Source organism: Silurus aristotelis (genome assembly GCF_946808225.1).
Source record: "Silurus aristotelis genome assembly, chromosome: 10".
Taxonomy (NCBI): domain Eukaryota; kingdom Metazoa; phylum Chordata; class Actinopteri; order Siluriformes; family Siluridae; genus Silurus; species Silurus aristotelis.
In genome coordinates this window covers 318,935-342,860 of record NC_139583.1, presented here as the reverse complement: position 1 = coordinate 342,860, position 23,926 = coordinate 318,935, and the positions used below count along the sequence as shown (strand labels likewise).

Here is a 23,926-nt window from a genome sequence, read left to right as displayed (position 1 = left end):
CACACACACACACACACACACACACACACACACACACACACATCTTCCAAACATTCCATCTACTTCTTCAGGAATTCATGCATCTCTTATAACTTATAACACTAACACACACACACACACACACACACACACACACACACACACACACACACTTCTCGGCTTAGTTGAAGTCCAGATCTGATGGTTTTGAAATATTTCTGGGAACTGAAGGAGACTCTCCTGGGTTTGTTGTTCTTTGGGTGTCGGCCCACTTGGTCTGTGGGTCAGTTCACACACTTACACAACTACAAACACACAAACACACAACACATTCACTACAAATTCTATTACCTCATATGACAATAGAAATGTGTGTGTATGTGTGTGTGTTTAGACGTTGATGAGTGTACCATACAGGGAGGAATTTGTCGCAATGGGAACTGTTTCAACACCGTAGGCTCCTTCACATGTGTGTGTCGTGATGGTTATGAACTTTCTCCAGATGGCCGAGTGTGTGTAGGTAAGAACACAACACACTCCATTTCTCAATGTGGGAATTTTAAATGTTTATTAAATATAAAGTGTATATAATATACCATATTGTCCTGAATATGAGACCCTTTTTAAGTGTACCTTTTGGAAAAATAGCTTTTAAAGACCAACTTTTGTCTTTTATCAAGAACAGGCTTTCATGTGAAAATACTTTTTAATAACAATTAGCCCAGGCTGTCCATCTCATTGTGAAAAGACATGCCCATATCCATGCCTGCCCGGGGCTACATACTGACACACTTGCTGGCCAATTTCCTCGAGTGGACGCTTTTAGGACTGCGCTAAGATTTATCTTTGACTACCGGTATCAGCATTTCTAATGTCTTTTTGGGCTCGCCATCTCCTGACATTACGTTCTTGGCTGCCTGACAGTTGTTAGATGACTCGGCTAAATTTATCACCATGAGCTTAATATTTGCATCATAAGTGTGCCTCAGATGCTGGTTTACATGGCCATCTTTTGAACCGCTGTGTTCTGGACAGTCACTCACCACATGCAGTCCTAGTACAAGCGTAATTAATCAGGTTGCTTTTAATACGGGGGAACTCGTTTTTAACCACCTATTTTTGTGGGTGTACGATTTTATTGACATTTAATAGTCTGGAGCTTAGATTTGATATGACATTTTTTATTCATATGCATTTTCATAAAAAAATATTGTCTCATATTCAGGACAATACAGTACTATAATATAATGTATATATAATAATGTATAATGTATATAATAACCTTGGAACCAATATGCAGAACAGGACCAAGACCCAAACCAAGATCAATTCAGAGTCTCAGACTGTGGCAGAACCAGTAACCAAGACAGAATCCTTAGAACAAGACCAAGCCTGAAACCAAGACAGAGCCACTGGCCAAGACCAAATCTCAGACTAAGACAGAATCTCTACCCAAAACCAAGCCTCAGACCAAGTCTCCAAACAGTGCAAGCCAGATCTGCATCTGCACATAGAAATCATGATTCTGACCAGAATTGAGCATGGATTAAAAAAAAATTGAGTTGAAGACAACTCTGACCAAGACGACTGAGTCCAACATGCAACAGCCTGAGCACTGTGCTCCAATCCATCATCATGAGCACAGAGCTTCACATCTCCTGAGTTTATTTATTTATTTATACTTGTTTCCTGTATATATGTTCTTCTTTGCAGATATCAATGAGTGTGATATAAATCCTGGGACTTGTAGTCCAGGAACCTGCCAAAATTTGGATGGATCCTACAGGTGTATCTGCCCTCGTGGATACTACCTCCTTGATGAGAAATGCATAGGTACAATCATTTCTGACCTTCTCTGTTCAAATGTTTCTAAAACATTTCTCTTTCTGATTCTTCACACAGCTCTTTTTTTGACTTTTCTGCTCTTGAAGCTAACTAAAATCTCTTAGTAGCTAACGGGTTAGAGCCTGCATTGAATCATGTTCAATATCATGATATATTGTATGGATATTGTAGATTAGATATTAGATAACTTCTCATGTTGTAGGATGTTTTGGTGACAAGGTGAGGGAGGCGAGATTGAGATGGTTTGGACATGTGCAGAGAAGGGACATGAATTATATTGGTAGAAAAATGCTGAAGATGGAGCCACCAGGTAGGAGGAAAAGAGGAAGGCCAAGGAGGAGGTTCATGGATGTGGTGAGGGAAGACATGCAGGTAGTTGGTGTGAAAGAGGCAGATGTAGAGGACAGGGTTTTATGGAGACGGATGATCCGCTGTGGCGACCCCTAATGGGAGCAGCCGAAAGAAGAAGAAGAAGATATTAGATAACTTCTCAGTCTGCTGAGACTTTGTCTGTGCTGAGAACCTAGGGGAATATCAGAGAGTTAGAACAGCTCACACACCAGGTTGCATGGTTTGAGGTGAAGCAGTTGTAATAAAGAGTTATAAAAACGTATTAACCACATTTAATACACAATAAAACTTAGTCCCTGATGATTTGATTGTGTAGCACCTTTTGATCATTAGCAGAACCTCATCATCGCCACCTCCTGACCTCATCAGCAATCCATTTTTCTTCCAGATATTGATGAATGTGCTCAGACTCCAGATATCTGCATCTTTGGACAGTGCCAAAATTCAGCAGGAAGCTTCAAGTGCATCTGCCCTGATGGCTTCCAGCTGTCCTCATCTGGGAGGAGGTGTGTGGGTGAGTGTTTTCTGCCATGCACTCTCTTTGGATTAAACAGGTATATAACTTTTAGTACCAAAACTGAAATTCCCAACAGAGTTTTGCCAAACAAAAAGAAAGTCTAGACATCTAAAAGTCGACATCTATCAGATGATTAAAGGTCTGCACTTTTCTGCATTATGTTTAAATTCATATAAATTTCCCCTACACACTTCATCCTACCCCGTACCCTGTACCCTGTATTCTGTCCCCTGTCCCCTGCCCACTGTCCCCTGTACACGGCCCTCAGTGACCTGTCCCCTGCCCCCTGTACTTTGTCCCTTGTACACTGTCCCATGCCCTCTGTCCCCTTTACTCTGTTTTCTGTACTTTGTCCTTTGTACCCTGCCCCCTGTACACTGTACCCTGTACTCTGCCCCATGTACATTGTCCCCTGTACACTGTCCTCTGTCCCCTGTACACTGTTCTGTCCCCTGAATACTGTCCTCCGTACACTGTACCCTGTACTCTGCCCATGTGCCCTGTACTCTGCCCCCTGTATACTGAACCCTGTCCACTGTCCTCTGTACTCTGTCCCCTGTCCCTTGTACTCTGCCCCCTGTACACTGTCCTCTGCACACTGTACCCTTTACACTGTCCCCCGCCCCTTGTACCCTGTACTCTGTCCCCTCTCCTCTGCCCCTATACTCTTTACACTGTTCTCTGCCCCCTGTATATTGTCCTCTTTTCCCTGTATATTTCCCCTGTACACTGTCCCCTGTACTCTGTACACTGTACTCTGCCCTCTGTATACTGTATCTGTTTTCTGCATTCTGTACACTGTCCCCTGTACTCTGTTCCCTGTCCCCTATGGCCTGTACTCCCCAAAACAAAACCCCCACCCAAAAAATAAATAAAAATGTACCATGCCCCCATGTACACTGTACACTGTACCCTGCCCCTGTCCCCTGTACTCTGTTTTCTGTATTCTGTACACTGTCCCCTATGGCCTGTAGCCAACACTGTACCATGCTCCCCTGTACACTGTACCCTGCCCCCTGTACACTGTCCCCTGTAGCCTGTACTCTGCCCCTATACTCTGTCCTCTGCCCCTGTATTCTGCCCACTGTGCTCTGTCACCTGTACACTGTTCTCTGTCCCCTGTACACTGTTTGCTCACACTTTGAAAGAGTCACTGAGATGGATGCTCCTTCTAAGTTCTTTTTCAGTTTAGAACAAAAGAATGGACAAAAAAGACATATGCATGCTGGGGATCTTGTGTCAGAGCCTACTGAAATTCACCACCAGACAGTCAGTTTCTACTCAAAGCTGTATAGCAGTAAGAGGTCAGGGGCTCAGAAAGGGGAGGAGAGCTTCCTCAAAGAAATGCCTAAGCTCTCAGAGTCAGTGGTCAGGGAGTTGGGCAGGATTGAGCAGTTTCTATTAAAAGGGCCAGAGAGTAACTAACATGTAACTAATGTCTGTGCACTCGGTTACTCTCTGTCTTTCCATTATTTCATCTCTCTATCTGTGTAAATGAGCACAAAAATAAAAAAATAGATTTCAACAAAGTACATTCACACTGGTGTGTGTGTGTGTGTGTGTGTGTGTGTGTGTGTGTGTGTGTGTGTGTGTGTGTGTGTACAAGGTTTCAGTCTGTAATACAAAACAGGTGATAGAGTGTTTGCCATCTATTCATGAACACCAATAACCTGTCCAAATGTGCACTCACACACACACACGCACACACACACACACACATACACACATACTCACACACACACATATATTTACAAACTCAGATGCGCACGCTATTGAAGCCCTCAAAAGTAAAAAATAAATAAATAAATTGAATGGCCTGCTGGACACTGTAGTACAGGGGATGGAGAACAGTTGGGCGGCAGGTATAGATGGTCTTGTTTATGCAGCAGTATAAGCATGCATAAAAGGCAGACACGAGAGTGTAACTCAGCAACTTTTATATACAACAGAACAGCCAAACTAGCCCCAAACCAACAACAAGGCATGAGCAATCGACCTTCGATCGCATGATCCATTACATCCTGTGACATCCCCCTTTACAAATATGAACAAAGGGAATCCCCTTTTTTACACTAAATAAGAACAAAATACTATATGACTTTGGGCAGATATTTTTTTTACTGACTGCCCTACTTTGCTTTAAGTAAACTGCCACAATAACATTTATAACATATTAAATATCCAGCCTTTTAGGTGGCTTGGACAATCGGCCAGCCCTAGTATACGTGTGTCCATCTGATGGTGAGAGTTTGACAAGGTCAGGTGAAGCCTGTGGCAAGGGCTTCACAAAAGATGAATCAGCAAGGGCTCCTGCAACGCTACTTTCCGGCATAAGAGGCATCTCGGGTTCACTTGTGTCCAATGCTTGTGTGGCGGTTGACTCTGCCACTCTCAAGTGCACTCTGTTTCGTCTATATATGGATCCATCCACATTAACAAGATTAGATCGTGGTGCTACTTTCTGAAGGCAGGTGCCAACCTTCCAGAGTGCAGGGTTTTTCTGTGGAAGGGGCTTCATACGTATCTTCTCACCAATGTTCAGTTCTGGCAGATCACAAGCTGACCTGTCATAATAGGATTTTGCCTGCTGCTTTCGGTGTTGAAGCCTCTCAACAACCCCAGTGACCACAGATGGCTCCAGAAGCTTGTTTGTTACTGGAAGAGACGTTTTCAGTCTCCGCGACATCAACCTTTGTGCAGGGCTACTGTCCATATTTTCAGTTGGGGTGTTTCTCCAATGAAGTATTGCTTTCCAAGGGTCAGTTCTGTCGTGCATGGCTTTGCGCAGAAGAACAAACTGAGCCTTGCAGCGCTTGATGACTGTCTCTGCAGATAGGTCAGGAAGCAGTTCAATCTCCCAAAAGTCTGAGAAATGGTCCACAATTATAAGATAGTCCTTTTGTCTGTAACTGAATAAGTCCATGCTGACAATCTGTAATGGCCTGCTGGGGATGTCGTGAGATAGCATGGTTTCCTTCTGTTGGTTGTGTGCGAATTCATTGCAAGTTGAACAGTTACTCACAAAGTCTTTGATTTCTGCTTGCATACTAGGCCAATACAGTGTGTCATGGGCCTGACGATAACATGCGTCGCCTCCTATATGGCTTGAATGTATGCGTTTGAGCATCTCTGGACGTAGTGATTTGGGAATGATGACTTTCTGACCACGGCACAAAATACCATCTTGCGCACTTATCTCATCTCTATAAGGCCAGTATTCTCGGATGATGTGTGTTGTCCTTTCTTTTTCATCAGGCCAGCCTGCCAGGACAATGGTTTTGAGGGCCTTTAACGCTTCATCCCTTTCAGTATGCTCCATGATTGTCCTCAACTAAATGGCTCCCTTGCCTGTACAGTCAGCAGCTGCTCTGCTCAACATGTCACTGATGAACATTTTAGGCCCTGGCTTGTAGACAACTTTGAGACTGTAGTTTTGAAGTGTCATGAGCATGCTTTGAAGCCACTTGGGTGCGCTGAGAAGTGGTTTGCTGAATATAGTGATCAAGGGTTTGTGGTCTGTCTCTGCTGTGACCAACTCTCGTCCGTACAGGTAATGGTGAAACCTTTGACAAGCGAAGACAATACTGAGACACTCTTTTTCGATTTGTGCGTAATTTTTTACGGTGGGAGTCAGTGCTCTTGAAGCAAAGGCGACAGGCTGTCCTTCTTGCATAAGGCAGCACCCAAGACCGCTTTGGCTGGAATCACTTTGTACTGTGACAGGCTTGGCACAGGCATCGGCATCGATGTGGCCATGACTTTTAGCTTGCAGACTGAATCTTCATGTTTGGGTAGCCAGTGCCATGGGGTGTCTTTGTCGAGCAAACGCCGCAGTGGCTCGCAAACAGTAGACAAGTGGGGCATGAATTTGGCTAAATAATTAGCAAAGCCGATGAGACGCTGTACACCTTTAGCATCTGTAGGGTTGGGCATGTCCATGATAGCCCTCACCTTTTCTGGGTCAGGCTTCAAGCCCATGGATGAAAGAATATGACCATGGAACTTCACCTTGTTTACTTTAAATTGCAACTTTTTTAAGCTAAGTCGTAGCTTGACCTCCCTGCAACGCTCCAACAGGGCCTGCAGCTTGTGATCATGATCATTTTCAGTTTGCTGGTCCGTGTCACCACAACCAACAACAAGAATATCATCTGCGATGGGCTCAATGCCCTTTAGACCTGATAAGAGTTCATGCTGTTTCCGTTGATAGACCTCAGGTGCCACTGAGACACCAAATGGTAGCTTTTCCTGCCCCATGGGGTCCAGAATGTGGTCATGAAGCTGCTCTCTTGGTCGAGCTTGCACTGTAAGAATGCATGTTTGGCATCAACCAACGTGAAGATCCTTGCTTTAGGCAATTTGTATAAAACATCCTCCAGGGTTGGCATGATATAATGAGAGCGTTTTAGAGCTTTGTTCAGAAACTTTGGGTCTAAGCAAATTCTCAGCTTGTCTGGTTGTTTTACTATCACCATGTTGCTATTCCAATCTGTTGGCTCTGTAACATCTGTAATATGACCCTCAGCCTGATATGCGTCCAGTTGGGCTTTGACTGTTGCTTTCATAGCAATTGGAACATTTCGCGGGGCACACTGTATTGGTGTAACACTGGGATCCAGCTCAAAATGGACCTCACCAGGCAGTGATTCCACAGGCAAGTTGAACACCACTGTATTTATCAATTAACTGTTCCTTAGTCAGAGGCTCAGACCGTTCATATCCAATTTTGAGCACGTCATCTGGTATTGTGATCTGCATCAGGCCTAGCTGTTCACAAGTTGAGCCTGAGAGAAGTGGATTTTGACTTGATTCTACTATCTCAAAAGACAGCTGATATTTCTCTCCTTTAACCACACATTTTGTATCAAAAACGCCCATGGAGTCCAGCGACTCGCCTGAGTACAGCCGTAGTTTGGCGCTACTAGGGCGGAGTGGTGTGTGTGGAGCCACCTTTACTTTGTCCTTGTAGCTCATCACATTGCATGTTGCTCCTGAATCTAACTGACAACGCAGTGACTTGCCATGTAATTGCATAGAAACAAACCATTTCTTTCCTTTCATGTGCACCGTGCTAATGGACTCAACTACGTAAATATCATCATCACTGTCCCCAACCGGCTCCTTAGAATGTTCAATGCAGTGAAGCTTCCCCTCCGTAGATCTGCTTTTACTCTTAAGGCATACTTTAGCAAAGTGATTGTTAGTTCCACAAAGTCTACATGTTTTGCCATATGCTGGACAGTAATCCCGGCCTCTTGAATGCACATTACCACAGTATCGGCATGTCTTGCTTGTGTCCAAGAGTCTTCTTGGACACTTCTTCTCCAAGAGAAGTATGCTTCCAAGGCATCTAGGATGGTTTTAATGTCTCTTTGTTGTTTATCTGTTAGATTCAGATTGTGCCGGTAAACATGTCTGCATTCAGATCCCATCACGCTTCTCAATGTAGCAGCTTGTACTTCCCCGGTCTTCTCAGCCAGGCCAGTGACCAGCGCATAATCCTCGAACTCGGCTCTGAATAAGTCCCAGTTAGCGCTCCAGTCTCCGTTCATGTTCATCGGTAATGGCGGAGGTATATTAGCCGGTACGCCACTCGGCGGGCGAAGCGCGACCGCAGCATTATCAGCGTCCATAATCGCTAAACTTCTTAGGTCGGAATTAGCAAACACAGCGTCAACTTAAGAAAACGCGCTAGGCATCTTCTGACACCATGTTTATGCAGCAGTATAAGCATGCATAAAAGGCAGACACGAGAGTGTAACTCAGCAACTTTTATATACAACAGAACAGCCGAACTAGCACCAAACCAACAACAAGGCATGAGCAATCAACCGTCGATCGCATGATCCATTACATCCTGTAACAGGTCTCCCTGTGGAGTTCTTAACCCTAACCCTAACCCTAACCCGTGTTCAGCTGCAGCTAAATTGACATTCGGTGGAACCCAGATGAGGATGAGGTTCCCTCTTGAGTCTGGTTCCTCTCAAGGTTTCTTCCTTCTGCATCTCAGGGAGTTTTTCCTTCACCACAGTCTCCACCGACTTGTTCATCAGGGAGAAACTTACACTTATAAAGAACATCTTCATTTTTATCTCCACATTATCTGTGTAAAGCTGCTCTGAGACCATGTTCATTATTAAAAACTCAATACAAATAAACATGAACTGAATTGAATTAAATTGAATTGAATTGAATTGAATTGAAGGACTATGTAATCAGCAAGACCAGTTGCTTCTGACCTTGACGGGTGTGAGTGCCCCCTCCTGGAGTGCAGGGGTGAAGGGGAGATGAACTTTGAAGCAGTGATGGGGAAGCTGCTCTACAGGGCCTGTGTTAAGGTTTTAAATAAATGTTCCTTTAATGTGAATTTTACTCTTCAGTGTTTTGTTCTGGGTTTTACTGGGTTCTGGGAATACATCAGGGGAAACAGGTTTATGTGTCAGTTAATTAATTTTATTTTTGGTCAGGAGAAAATGGCCAAATACCTGAGCAGAAAGAACAAAGTGGCTTATAATGCAGACTGTGATGCCATCAGAATCTTCTCCAGACTAATAAAATCAAGGATTGTGGTAGATTAAAATCTTTATAGGAGTATGGGGGAGATGAAGGTGTTTGAAGCTGTGTGGTGCTGTGGAGAAGTTCTATGTTCTGTAATAGAAGAACTGCACATTGCACCAGAACTGAACTAAATAATCACCCCTCCCCCAACCTCTAATTATCATAACTGAGCAAATTTATATCTAATTATCTTTTTAATTAACAAACAAACCTGATACCATCTGGCCTTTAACATAGTTTGTGTCAAATAAAGGGGAAAAAAGTCTCTCTCTATGTGTCTCCCCTCCCCCCCACCCACAGATAAACGAGTGAGTTTCTGCTACACTAAGTTTGAGAACGGTCGTTGTTCTGCTCCGAAGCCTCTGAACACCACTAAAGGAGAATGCTGCTGCAGTGCCATGCCTGGGCAGGGATGGGGGGATCCCTGTGACCTCTGTCCCAATAGGACCTCCGGTTAGAAAACACACACACACACACACACACACACACACACACACACACACACAGTGGACTTCAGGAGAGCATGCACCAAAAGCCCAGACATATCACTGGAACAACTCATTCCTGCAGTTAGTGTGTCATTTACATGTGTGTGTGTGTGTGTGTGTGTGTGTGTGTGTGTGTGTGTGGGTGTGTGGGTGTTACAGGTGACTTCAGCCTGTTGTGTTACAGTACAGGACAGCCGTATGGGACAGACGATGGCCCTGAGGGTGAGCTGATCCTGATCTCACTGATTAATCATGTTATTACGTCATCTATATATTGATTATTTCACAGACACGGACGAGTGTAAAGACCCGAACATCTGCCACAACGCGCAGTGTATAAACACTGACGGCTCCTTCCGCTGTGACTGTCACATCGGATACACTCTGGACTCATCTGGTGCAAACTGCACAGGTAACACACACACACACACACACACACACACACACACACACACACACACCTGTCTATGGTCCTGTCTATGGTGCTTTGTTTGGGCTATAAAAGCAGTGAGATGTTGAGTGTGTGTCCTGCACAGTGCGAGTCACTGAACAATGCAACATGAGGAACATCTGAACGTCCTGCAGCTGCATTCAGCATTAATCACCCACAAATGTGGTGTTTGGAGCACAGCTGCCGGACATGATCAGTGTGTAATGCATGGTGTGTTAAAAAGATCACACACAGGATAAGTGTGTGTGTGTGTGTGTGTGTGTGTGTGTGTGTGTGTGTGTGTGTGTGTGTGTGTGTGTGTGTGTGTGTGTGTGTGTTTGTTTGTTTGTTTCTCAGATATAGACGAGTGCAGTGTGGGGAACCCTTGTGGTAACGGTACCTGCTCTAATGTCATTGGAGGATTTGAGTGTGTGTGTGAGGAGGGATTCGAACCTGGACCCATGATGACATGCGAAGGTATACACACACACACACACACACACACACACACACACACACACGCACACACACACACACACACACACACACACACAGAGTGTTTAAAGTCTATAATCAAACTCTTGATGTCACCCAAATGAGGATGAGGTTCTGCTTTTGAGTCTGGTTCCTCTCAAGGTTTCTTCCTCATAACATCTAAGGGAGTTTTTCCTCTGTTTCCTCTGTACCTCTGTTGGTGTGAATGAGTGCAGATGTGAATGAGTGTTCCCAGAATCCTTTGCTGTGCGCCTTCCGCTGCATGAACACATACGGCTCGTATGAGTGTAAATGTCCTGCAGGATACGTTCTACGAGAAGATCAGAGGATGTGCAGAGGTACATACCCACAAACACACAGGTCTAAAACTGGAGAATAAACACACACACACATACTGTAAGATGAATATGGTTTGTGTGTTTCAGACCAGGATGAGTGTGCAGAAGGGCTGGATGACTGCAGGTCCAAAGGAATGACCTGTAAGAACCTAATAGGAACCTACATGTGTATCTGTCCTGAGGGATACACCAGAAAACCATCAGGAGAGGCGTGTATAGGTGAGGCTCCCACTAACTCACACACAAATACAACAAGCAGTGTTTTTGGAAGCTGTTAAACCAGCTTGGGTCTTCAGAAATCATCTGTGGAACAGTGAAGAACATTTCCTCTAAACCCTGTTCTCTCGGGTTGTTGGACTGCTTATTATTCAGGTATTACAATGTTGTTGTTGTTGTGTGTGTGTGTAGATCTGAACGAGTGCACTGTGAAGCCTCGTGTGTGTGAGAATGGCCGCTGTGAGAACACGTTGGGAAGCTACAGGTGCAGGTGTGACCAGGGGTTCACGCCCAGCTCCACACTGACGGAGTGTATCGGTGAGTGAACATCTGTATCTCTCCTGCTTCATTATATCTGTACTCTCGCCAGCTCTGGAAGCTGATCCGTGCTCTGGGTGCTGTGTCGCAGATAATCGTCAGGGTTTCTGTTTCACTGAGGTTCTGCAGACGTTGTGTCAGATGGGTTCCTCTAACCGAGTGAGCGTGACCAAATCCGAGTGCTGCTGTGACGGAGGTCGCGGCTGGGGGTCAGACTGTGAGATCTGTCCACTTCCTGGAACAACACAGTACAAGAAAATGTGTCCACTTGGTCCTGGCTACACCACAGATCGACAGGGTGAGCATCACACACTTCCTGTAAGAACCTGATGCTGCTGAAGATGTTTTGGGAAACATTTTGAAAGTGTTCAGAATGATGTGTTTGAGTGGTGGTGTAGAAAATCCTCACTACCGAATCTGAGAATCTGCTGTATGCAGCAGGTATATGTGTGTGCAGGTAACTACTGTTACAGAGTGAGAAGAACCCTTAGGAATCTACAGAATCCAGCAGCAGGAGATCCCACTGTGATCTCAAATCTACACCACATCCCATAATCTCCTGATTATGTTTTAATCCAAAGGGAAAATCATGAAGAAGTTAGAGCTATACAGCGATGATCTACAGCTTGCATTGAGAAGGTGCAACTCCTCTGTGTTTTGTGCAGATATTGATGAGTGTAAGGTGATGGGGAACCTGTGTAAGAATGGCCGCTGTGTGAACACACTGGGGTCCTACAAGTGCGTCTGTAATCCTGGATACACCACCGACATCACCAGCACTATCTGCATTGGTGAGTGTGTGTGTGTGTGTGTGTGTGTGTGTGTGTGTGTGTGTGTGTGTGTGTGCGTGTGCGTGTGTGTATATATACAGTGCATTCAGAAAGGATTCAGATCTTCTTCACAGTTTTCAATGTTGTTATGTTGATACTACAATCATTCACACTGATTTGTTCTCCTAAATCTACACTTCTACAGTTCCTCATAATAATGAAGTGAAACCTGAATTCTAGAAATGTCTGTACATTATTTAAAATAAAAAATCTGAAGTATCATATGTCCACAAGTATTCAGATGCTTTGCAACAACACTTGAGAATGAGCTCAGGTGCCTCACAATTCTCCTGATCGTTGCTGAGATGTTTCTACACCTTGACTGGCGTCTACCTGTGGAAAAGTTTATTGATTGGACTACATTAGAACAGACACACACCTCTCTATAGAAGACCTCACAGCTGGAAATGTAGATCAGAACAAAAACTAAACCATAAGGTCAAAGGAATGGCCTACAAAGCTCAGAGACAGGATTGTTGTAGGCACAGATCTGAAGGAGGCTACAAAAACAGCCCACTAAAGGACTCAGACTGTGTAGAACAAAATTCTGTGGTCTGATGAAACCAGAGAATTAAACTGTTTGGCCTAAATTCAGAACGGATTGTCTGGAGGAAACCAGGGACTTCTCATCATCATCTGCCCAAAACCATCCCAACAGTGAAGCATGGTGGTGGCAGCTGTGTTTTTTTTTCTGCAGCAGGGACTGGGAAACTGGTCAGGGTTGAGGGAATTACAGAGATCTCCTCAATCAAAAGCCTGTTCCACAACAGTCAGGACCTTCAAAGGTTCACCTTCCTACATGAAAACGACCCTAAACACACAGTCAAGACAACCCTGGAGTGGATAAGGGACGACTATGTGAAGGTCCGATTTGCCCTGAAGTCCAAGTGTGTAAAGCTTCTAGTGTCAAACCCCAAAAGACTTCAAACTGGAACTGCTGCCAAAGGAGCTTCAACAAAGTGCTGAGTAAATTGTCTGAATACTTACGTACAATATTATTTATACTTCCCTATGTTCTCCTGTGAGGATGAAGTACAGGTCAGGATGAGAATAAGGCTGAATGACTGAAGAATCGCACTGCAGGAACATGATGTCTGTTTAAATGTTCACAGAGTGTGATCTTCAACGTTATGATTCACAGTGTCTTCAACAGGATGTCTGCTCATCTCCAAGAGATTTTAATCCATGCTTCTATTAATACTTTATAGAAAAAAAGATGTCTGCTAATTTTAAACACACACACACACACACACACACACACACACACACACACACACACACACACTCTGTGCAGATGTGGATGAATGTGCTCAGGCTCCTAAACCATGCAACTTCATCTGTAAGAACATTGAGGGAGGATACGTGTGCTCCTGTCCCCGGGGTTACATTCTGCAGGAGGACCGCAAGAGCTGCAAAGGTAACGCACACACGCACCAACACACACACACACACACACACCAACACACACGCACGCACACACACGCAGACACACACACAAACACACACGCGCGCGCGCGCACACACACGCATATACACACACACACACATGCACACACACACACACACACACATACACACACACACACACAAAGACACAAACGCACCAACACACACACACACGCACACACACGTATGCGCACACGCACACGCAAACACACACGTGACAACACACAAACACACGCGCCAACACACACGTGCACGCACACTTGCACAGACACACATGCGTGCGTGCAGGTCTCCTCTCCTCCTGTTTCTTCAGGAACCAAGGTGTGTCTTTGATGATCAAACTCTCCTTCACACCGTATATAACCCCCCCCCCCCGTCTCTCTCTCTCTGTCTGTCTTTCTCTCTTTCTCCTCTGTACATCTCTTCATGTTCTCCTGTAGATCTGGATGAATGCTCCACTAAACAACACAACTGTCAGTTTTTGTGTGTGAACACCATCGGAGGATTCACCTGCAAGTGTCCACCAGGCTTCACACAACATCACACAGCCTGCATCGGTAACACACACACACACACACACACACACACACACACACACACACACACACACACACACACACTATAATCATCATCATCAGCACCTTCAGCCTACATCGGTAACACAAACACACACACGCACAAATACACACTTACTGTTCTGTGTTTGGGACTGAAAGTCATGAGGCTGTGATGGACAGGGGGGCACATACTTTTGGCTGTGTTGTTAATTTTGGTTCGAACATAAGTATTTGGACACTGAACTTCCTCCTTGTGTGTGTGTGTGTGTGTGTGTGTGTGTGTGTGTGTGTGTGTGTGTGTAGATAATAACGAGTGTACGTCAGAGCCCAGTCTTTGTGGTCCTAATGGAGCATGTCAGAACAGCCCCGGGAGCTTCAGCTGCGAGTGTCAGAGGGGATTCTCACTCGATCAGGGAGGACTGCGCTGTGAAGGTCTCTCTCTCCCTCACTCACACACTCACACACACACACACACACACACCCCTCCAGAGCTCTCCACTACTGCACTATGATAATGCAGTGTGTGTGTGTGTGTGTGTGTGTGTGTGTGTGTGTGTGTGTGTGTGTGTGTGTGTGTAGATGTTGATGAGTGTGATGGAGATCATCGGTGTAATCATGGCTGCCAGAACCTGATTGGTGGATTCAGGTGTGGTTGTCCCCACGGTTACCTGCAGCACTACCAGTGGAACCAGTGTGTCGGTAAAATCTAAACACCTCTAAACACACTCGTTCTCATCTACACACACGCGCACACACTCTCTCAGAGTCATGGTGTGTGTGTGCATGTGTGTGTGTAGATGAGAACGAGTGTCAGAGTGGGCAGGTGTGTGGCAGCGCGTCGTGTCACAACACCTTGGGGAGTTTCCGATGTGTGTGTCCAAGTGGCTTCATGTTCACTCAGACAAGCGGAGTGTGTGAGGACGTGAACGAGTGCTCCTCTTCACAGAACCCCTGCAACTATGGCTGCTCCAACACCGAAGGGGGATTCGTGTGTGTGTGCCCAGCTGGATACTACAGAGCAGGACAGGGGTGAGACACACACACACATCCTTATGGAGATTTATAACAGAATAAGATAAACACTGAAGGTTGACTAGTGAGGAGAGTGTGTTGAGAGGATGAAGGGAGTATTTTCAGCAGCTGATGAATGTGGAAAATGAGAGCGAGAGAAGGTTGGATGGTGTGGAGATACCGGTAGAAGCATGGAGATGTTTAGGAGAGATGCAGTGGAGTTTTTAACAGGATTCTGGAAGGTGAGAAGATGCCTGAGTAATGGAGAAGGAGTGTGCTGGTGCTGATTTTTAAGAATAATGGAGATGTGCAGACCTGCAGTAACTACAGGGGAATAAGGAGTAAGACAGAGTACATGTGTGTGAATGAGAGGGAGGGCAGTGGAGGGGTGCAGTTGCAGGGAGAAGAGGTGGAGAAGGTGGAGGAGTTCAGGTACCTGGGGTCAACGGTGTAAAGTAATGGAGAGTGTGTTAGAGAAGTGAAGAAAAGAGTGCAGGCAGGGTGGAGTGGGTGGAGAAGAGTGATAGCAGGAGTGATTTGTGATAGAAGAGTATCGACAGCACATGTAGGACGTTTTGGAGACAAGGTGAGGGAGGTGAGATTGAGATGGTTTGGACATGTGCAGAGGAGGGACATGGGGTATATCAGTAGGGGAATGCTGAGGATGGAGCCATCAAGAGGGAAAAGAGGAAGATCAAGGAGGAGGTTCAAGGATGTGGTGAGGGAAGACATGCAGGACAGGGTGGGGATGGAGGATGATCTGCTGTGGTGACCCCTAATGGGAGCAGCCGAAAGAAGAAGAAGATAAACACTTAAGGAGCTACTACACAGGAAGTAGCTCGTGTGTGTGTGTGTGTGTGTGTGTGTGTGTGTGTGTGTGTGTGTAGGCACTGTGTATCAGGAGTGGGATTTAGCAGCAGTACCCCACCTGCAGGAGACGATGAGAACGCTCTCTCACCTGAAGCATGTTACGAGTGTAAGATCAATGGATATCCAAAGAAAGGACGGAAACGACGCAGTACCAACACATCTCAGGTATATAACAAACACAGGTATACAGCACACACCTACATAACACACAGGTACACAACACACACAGGTACACAACATGCAGGTACATAACACACAGGTACACAACAAGCGGGTACACAACACAGCTACACAACATGCAGGTACACAACATGCAGCTACATAACACAGGTACACACAACAGCTACACAACACATGTGGGTACACAACAAGCACAGCTACACAACATATACAGGTACACAACACGCACAGTTACACAACACATACAGGTACACAACACGCACAGCTACACAACACGCAGGTACACAACACGCAGGTACACTTTAACAGGTAGAAACTAACACAGGTGCACATTAACACAACATATACTACACATATCCCACATCCATAAGAGTTTGGCCACTGTGTAAAATGTAAATAAAAACAATGTAAAGATTTGCAAATTGTATTAACCCATAATTTATTCACAAGAGAACATAGAAAACATATCAAATGTTGTGGAAACTGAGGAAATGCACATTTTTAAGGAAAGAATAAGGTCATTTTGAATTTGATGCTGCTGATGTTATTAAAATGAAACATTTAGTAAGTAATGAGCATCAGGATAATTGGGTATAGTGTATTTTAGAGAGTCTCTCAGAGGTAAAGATGGGTGGAGCTTCACCAATGTGTGAAAGACAAACTGTGGAACAACTTCAAAATAATGTTCCTCAACATTAAATTGCAAAACAGAATATCTCATCATAATGATGTAGTGTAGTGGGAGGGGTTTGGGTTATCATGTAGTGTAGTGGGAGGGGTTTGGGTGAAGATGTAGTGTAGTGGGAGGGGTTTGGTTTAAGATGTAGTGTAATGGGAGGGGTTTGGGTTCTGATGTAGTGTAGTGGGAGGGGTTTGGGTTAAGATGTAGTGTAATGGGAGGGGTTTGGGTTCTGATGTAGTGTAGTGGGAGGGGTTTGGGTTAAGATGTAGTGTAATGGGAGGGGTTTGGGTTATGATGTAGTGTAGTGGGGGGGTTTGGTTTAAGATGTAGTGTAGTGGGAGGGGTTTGGTTTAAGATGTAGTGTAATGGGAGGGGTTTGGGTTCTGATGTAGTGTAGTGGGAGGGGTTTGGGTTAAGATGTAGTGTAATGGGAGGGGTTTGGGTTCTGATGTAGTGTAGTGGGAGGGGTTTGGTTTAAGATGTAGTGTAATGGGAGGGGTTTGGGTTCTGATGTAGTGTAGTGGGAGGGGTTTGGGTTATGATGTAGTGTAGTGGGGGGGTTTGGGTTATGATGTGTTGTGGGAAGGGATTGGGTTCTGATTTAGTGTAGTGGGAGGGGTTTGGTTTTAAGATGTAGTGTAATGGGAGGGGTTTGGGTTCTGATGTAGTGTAGTGGGAGGGGTTTGGGTTCTGATTTGTAGTGGGAAGGGATTGGGTTCTGATGTAGTGTAGTGGGAGGGGTTTGGGTTAAGATGTAGTGTAATGGGAGGGGTTTGGGTTATGATGTAGTGTAGTGGGAGGGGTTTGGGCTATGATGTGTAGTGGGAAAGGATTGGGTTCTGATGTAGTGTAGTGGGAGGGGTTTGGGTTATGATGTGTAGTGGGAAGGGATTGGGTTCTGATGTAGTGTAGTGGGAGGGGTTTGGTTTAAGATGTAGTGTAATGGGAGGGGTTTGGGTTACGATGTGGTGTACAGGGGAGGTGATTGGGTTATGATGTGGTGTATAGGGGCGGGGTTTGGATTATGATATGGTGTATAGGGAAGGAGTTCAGGACATACTTTTTTTCCACTTTCAGGTCGATCAGGAAGTGATTACTTCTGCCAGCCTGGATGTTGATGATGTCATACAATTTAACCTGAGCATCTGCAAGCTAAGTGCTAAAGATCACATTATGGAGTTCCTCCCGGCTCTCTCCACCCTCAAAAACCATGTGCATTATGCTATCAACTTCGGGAATGATGTGGGCCTGTTTAAACTCAACCAGAGGGATGGAGTGAGCTTCCTGCACTTGTCGAAAAACAAACACCACCACCTCCTGCCTGGAGTTTATTCTTTACAAATCAGTGGCGTTCCGGTATATAGAAAGAAGGAGCTGGAGTCACTAGAGGATGAGAACGATAAAGACTACCTCAGTGGAGAACTGGGAGAAACACTACACATTAAACTTCAGATCCACTTGCATTAGCTTCATACCAAAAAGGACTTGTATTTCCTACCGAAAGATCTCACAGCAGTGGTTCACCTTCTCTCAGAAATATCCCTAACAATAATAACAGTACATATCTACGCTCCATAGAACTGAAAGCTGCAGTAAAGTGTTTCCTCTGATCCAGCTCTCAGTATGGACTCTGCCCTTGTCCACTTCCCGATCCAATGTGTGCACTCGCAGCAATGAAGAAGTTCTCTGAAATTCAAGTTACCTTCTCAACCTGTACAGACTTGCTAACCTTCTCCTCTGATTATAAGCTAATAGAATAAACAAGCACAACAAGCTGAACAGCTAGCCAGCATGGCAACATAGGGTCTCTACTCAAATTTGGTGAATACTACAAAAGCTACATTAGCTAATAAAAAAAGATAAGCAGCTAGCATGCTAACTAGCTAGTAAAATGAACCTAGCTAACTAGCTTGCTTGTTGTTCATAGCAAATACCCATTAATTTAATTTGCTAATAGAGAAAAATGGGCCGGCTTGCTGATTAGCTAGTGGACTAACCTGCGAGGAGTGTGTATAACGCAGTGTTTTGTACTGATAGATGAACATACAAAACCAAACCTCATCCAACCTTTTCTCGACCTTTTCCCTCAGCCACTATTTTAGAATAAAAATAGGTAAAATGGGGATTAGATTGAGAGAAAGTGGACAGGGGCAGAAGATGAAGCTACGATGGGGGAATAAATAGTGTTTGAGAAGGAGACTGGACAGAAATATATATATATTTTTTACCACTTTAAATAGTAAAAACCTTTTAACGTTGCCTTTCAGTCTAAAGTAAATGTCCACAGTTTCCTTTTTTTTCCCGTTTTTACGCTAAACATACATCTATCATGCTTCCTCTGGAGCTGGGAGGTGAGTGCAGCTAACACTTACACAAACACATACTAACCCTACATTCACCAGTGACAGGAGATGGATGGTGATCATCTCCATGTGGGCGTGACACAGAGCTGGGACTCCAGTACAAATCACAAATTCCAGATGAATCTCATGGTCCTTCAGTTCTTCACTCACAACCTTATGCTGCAATTGAAACACTTCCAGCCAGGAACTGATAACATCCTCCTCACACATAAACACACCTGTCACACACGATATGGCGGCATTCAGTCACCACATCTCCCTTCACACTGTGAAGTGTCTCAACTCAAAAGCCCAGTAGATAGCATCAGAGAGTTCAGAGCTGTAATTCATCAGCTGTTCCATCAAAGGAACCTCTTTTACCTAAATATCCACCAAGCCCCTGAGATATGGAATTCTGGACTTTAGTGTTACCTCAGAATGAAGGTGAGCGTAGGTTAACACTCCTGATGGATAAACTGGTACAGATCATTAGTGTCTCTGAATCATGAAGCCCTCCATGTAAAATTACTTTCACATTAGTGCACTTTTATAATAAACTGATTAGTAATTGGAATCTGAATCAATGCTGCACAGGCCACGCCCACAGTGTTACATGTGAGTGCAGGGTTATGGAGCCTCCAGAGATGTTGGTTAAAGGAGAAGACTGTGCGTGTTTATTTTCAGCTGAACTGTTCCTGTGTTTGGTTTCCACTGTGGTTCTGAAGGATTCTGCTTCTATCATATCTGCGCTGTCTATTGTAGTTAAGTGTTTTAATCGTATTTACTGGTGCTAATAACACATCAACATTAGAGTTAAAACAACCTGCAAACTGTCCTTTCACTACGCCACAGTATGAGTGTGTATGACTGTAACCACACCACCATTGACCCAGGGAGCTTCTCTAAACACACCTATAGTGCCCTGGACTGGAGGACTCAATGGTGCTTATTATAAAGACCAACTACTTTTTATTCTCATTTTGTGTAACTGTAAATTTCACGAGAGAGAGAGAGAGAGACACACTACTGCACTGAGGCCTCTCAGGCCATAAACACACCACATATAATCAGTGCCTTCACCAAGACACCAGCAGCATTGTGTTCACATCTGTGAGGAGTTTAGGTGTAACTTCACAATAAAAGAATGTTTTGGTTGTAACGGGAGACTCGAGTCTGCCTTTATTTCACCTAAAGCTCTGCTGAGGTCTGGCTTTTGATTGGTCAGACAGCAGCTTGGCCTTTTATATAACTACTGAGAAATGAAATCATATGTGCATTAGCCCTGAGATGGTGAAGTTTTCTCCTAGGATAAATTCATGTTAGATGTATGGAAGGAGTCTCCAGTATGAGTGCTGTGTAACAGACAGATCCAACTGGAACTTCAGGACAGAGAAGTTGAGTTTCTCAGAATGATGTAGAAACTCCACAACATGACGTCTAACAGGATTAAAAGAAGCACAAAATTCTGTAGAGAACACGTGAGGTAGCAGGTCAGTAATATCATCAGTACAAGACAAAAGATAACCAAGTATAAAACCACTTTTATTGTCATTACATTAAACACTTCATATCTAAAAAAAAAAAAAAAAAATGCTGCAACATCAAGAGTCCATGAAAATTCCTTGATCAGCTTTAGTACTGAAAGTTCTCGAAGAGGTTCTGATGTCAAGCCTCCATCTAGAAACATGAATAACCTGAACAAAGACTTCTTGTTAAAACTATAACTCAGAACACATTCTGATGCTCACAGAGGTTTCTACCATCTAAGTTTCTCACCACCTTCACCTCTGACTGGTGAATTCACCTTGTTATATAACATTAATAAACCACCTGGTGGTCCAACGTAAAATTGAATTGCAGGCATCAACAGTAACATCACATTACAAACCCCCTAACATTCTATTAAACAGGAGCAGTGAGTATTTCAGCTCCTCCCAGTGGAGCCGAATCCTCCCACACCCCTCTCCGTCTCATCCAGGGTCTGCAAACACAAACCAAAATGCCAAAAATAGTTTTACATACAGCCAGATGTGTATCAATCCCAGCTCATTTATTTACTTTAGATTTCACTCTCTTTCACACACACACACACACACACACACACACCCCTTGCAAGACCAAACACATAAAATGTACAGGCAAAATCAACCAGGATACAAGTACAGATTTAAAGAATTAATCATAAAGTTGGGATGTAAGAGAAATCATCTCTCCAGGGCTTTTGGCACATTGACCAGCTGTGTGTGTTCTGGTGCAGTGTGTACAGCTTTTTACACATTACAGTACAACCAGACGTTTAGATAGTGGAGGAAATCACTCCAATAAATGACGTGTAAATAAGGGGACACCTCACACACCCATGTCAACTTCTGTCACGTTCTAGACACCAGGTGTGGGCGTGTCCCAGATGTAGGAGAGAGATCTGGTGATTTACAGAGCTGGGACTACAGTGTGAGTAAAGAGGTGATGAGGGTAAATTTGCTCATGTTTAGTGGAACTGAACTCTTAATTAGGATAAACATCTATGGTTAGGTTTTTACCTGAAGTTCCTGTAAATCAGGATAGCAGATTCGTTCACACACCAGCTGAGCCACTCGGTCTCCTCGTTTCACTGTAAACAAAACATTCATTACCCAAACTCAGAACTATACCTTCACCAAGTACATCACTTCTAATCACAACACCAAACTGACCTTCAAATGTCTCCTTTCCAAAGTTGAACAGCACGACACCAACGTTTCCTCTGTAGTCTTCATCCACCACACCGGCTGAACCACAAACACAACAGCGTTAGCCCAGTCTGTACCATGACCTCTGACCTCACCTCAAACATGTACCTGTAACATTTCTGTTCAGCATAATGAGGTTATCCTGGTCATATTTAGAGCGACACGCCAGTAACGCACAGGATGTGTGGAGCTCCTACACACCATTTACACCATCATTTCAGGGGTTCACTTCTTTATATAATTAAAGACTCACTTACCACCAACATCAATAAAATGCTTCGCTGCAAGACCAGAGCGAGGAGCTGAGGAACATAATCATAAGAATAAACATGAGACCAGGATGTGTCCTGTATATGTAAATCTACAGACATGTCTGAAGCTGCTGAGAAGGTGAACGAGATGAACCGTGTCCGTACCCACTCGGCCGTAACACCCTGCAGGAACAGCGATCTGGATGTCGGTCTTCACAATGGCCTTGTCCATCGGTGCAATGGAGTAATCATATGCACTGTAAAGACCATGATCAAAAGCATTATTCATATTTTTACTCACTTTATACTTTTTTTTTTTTTTTTTTTTTAAGTAATTCAAAGCCCTAAAATGAGTCAAATAGTTTAGGGCTGAAACAATTCCAGAAAGTTTCACAGTGAAAAAGAAAAGTGCTACAATCAGTAGAATCACATGGTAGATGAAGCAGAGAAGATCGACAGCTTCAAGCTTCAGGTCCACAACATGGTTACCAGAAATGTTTACGAGAAAGTCAGAAACACCAGACCGCATACGGTGTGTTTACTTTTTTCTGAAACGTATTTATGATTTTTTTATTTCTATTTGCATTTTAATGTAATCTGACCGTTCAATGGGTTTAGTTTTCACAGATATTCTTGAAGGTCATTTCAGCAATAAAAATGTAGATCTTTCTAAAAGGAAACAAGTTACTTAGTTAAAACCAGCTCATTTTCTCTTGTATATTTATTAGAGCTTGTTGAAGAAAAGTACATCTTATACGATTAATCGTAAGAAAAATATACAAAAGAATATTTTATTTATAAAAACAATCGCTAGCAACAGGCTACAGTCCATCAACACTGAGGAACTAATGATGGACTTCCTGGAAAAGCTGCACTGTTAAAATCACTGCTACTGAAACCTGTGGACTCTTTGCGCATGATTCAGTATTTGACTCTAGAAAAGCTCTGGACTCGAACAGCTCCAGTGTGCTCACCTGTACAGGTCATATCCGGCGGCTTTAGCTGAGCCTCTGGTCGGAGTTGTGGCGCGTTCAGACAGTTTAGCGAATTTCAGCACAATGGCTCCTGCAGGAGCTTCCTCAGACCTGCTCTTCTTCACAGGAGACACTGCGTCTCTATCCCTTACTTCTGAGCACGGCATCTTACCTGCAACACACACACGCGCGCGCGAGCGAGCGAGCGAGCTTTTTTTTACTACAAAGTGGCGCGAGCAGCAGTTCCGCGATGAAGCTCCTCACAAAGACCTCGCGCGCCCAAATCAATCCCTCACAGCAGCTTTTAAACAGCGCGCGAAAAAAGGGTCCCGCCTCCCCGCGCTTTTCCAACCAAATACAAGCGACAACGTGGTGCCCAGGCTGCTCTGAGTAACCAATCAGAGCGCGGAGTGTCTGAGCCAATCAGAAGAGTTCTACACAACACAGCTGATTCCCCCCCCCCCCCACACACACACACACACACACACACACACACTTCATTAAAGCTCTAACCACCGT

At 44.3% G+C, this 23,926-nt stretch overlaps 2 protein-coding genes and 1 long non-coding RNA gene across 6 annotated transcripts in view; 1 reads left to right on the top strand and 2 right to left on the bottom strand.

Annotated features, from left to right (window-relative positions):
* Positions 1-20,612, top strand: part of fbn1 (fibrillin 1) — a 126,725-nt gene extending 106,113 nt beyond the window's left edge. Inside the window, exons 48-66 of one of the 3 annotated variants that reach the window (XM_083552174.1) lie at positions 374-499; positions 1,693-1,812; positions 2,564-2,689; positions 9,551-9,703; positions 9,898-9,960; positions 10,028-10,150; positions 10,526-10,645; positions 10,879-11,001; positions 11,089-11,220; positions 11,410-11,535; positions 11,627-11,833; positions 12,201-12,326; positions 13,660-13,782; positions 14,252-14,368; positions 14,672-14,800; positions 14,948-15,067; positions 15,166-15,397; positions 16,267-16,414; positions 18,189-20,612. In XM_083552174.1, the coding sequence (XP_083408300.1) occupies positions 374-499; positions 1,693-1,812; positions 2,564-2,689; positions 9,551-9,703; positions 9,898-9,960; positions 10,028-10,150; positions 10,526-10,645; positions 10,879-11,001; positions 11,089-11,220; positions 11,410-11,535; positions 11,627-11,833; positions 12,201-12,326; positions 13,660-13,782; positions 14,252-14,368; positions 14,672-14,800; positions 14,948-15,067; positions 15,166-15,397; positions 16,267-16,414; positions 18,189-18,578 (2,804 nt within the window). In that variant the 3' untranslated portion in view covers positions 18,579-20,612. Of the gene's footprint in view, positions 1-373; positions 500-1,692; positions 1,813-2,563; positions 2,690-9,550; positions 9,704-9,897; positions 9,961-10,027; positions 10,151-10,525; positions 10,646-10,878; positions 11,002-11,088; positions 11,221-11,409; positions 11,536-11,626; positions 11,834-12,200; positions 12,369-12,406; positions 13,635-13,659; positions 13,783-14,251; positions 14,369-14,671; positions 14,801-14,947; positions 15,068-15,165; positions 15,398-16,266; positions 16,415-18,188 lie in introns of those variants that run through there. The other 2 variants (XM_083552176.1, XM_083552175.1) reach the window with 2 other exon arrangements.
* On the bottom strand, positions 414-4,494 carry LOC310732209. The gene is made up of 3 exons (XR_014535388.1): positions 3,715-4,494; positions 2,312-3,435; positions 414-2,014 (listed from the first exon to the last, which is right to left on the bottom strand). It is a non-coding gene; the product is annotated as an uncharacterized lncRNA (long non-coding RNA).
* A 366-nt stretch (positions 20,613-20,978) lies between the features above and the next one.
* Positions 20,979-23,926, bottom strand: part of dut (deoxyuridine triphosphatase) — a 3,253-nt gene continuing 305 nt past the window's right edge. Inside the window, exons 2-7 of one of the 2 annotated variants that reach the window (XM_083552513.1) lie at positions 23,408-23,579; positions 22,599-22,690; positions 22,440-22,484; positions 22,147-22,221; positions 21,994-22,064; positions 20,979-21,434 (exon numbers count right to left, since the gene is read on the bottom strand). In XM_083552513.1, the coding sequence (XP_083408639.1) occupies positions 21,378-21,434; positions 21,994-22,064; positions 22,147-22,221; positions 22,440-22,484; positions 22,599-22,690; positions 23,408-23,579 (512 nt within the window). In that variant the 3' untranslated portion in view covers positions 20,979-21,377. Of the gene's footprint in view, positions 21,435-21,993; positions 22,065-22,146; positions 22,222-22,439; positions 22,485-22,598; positions 22,803-23,308; positions 23,580-23,926 lie in introns of both variants that reach the window. The other variant, XM_083552514.1, reaches the window with a different exon arrangement.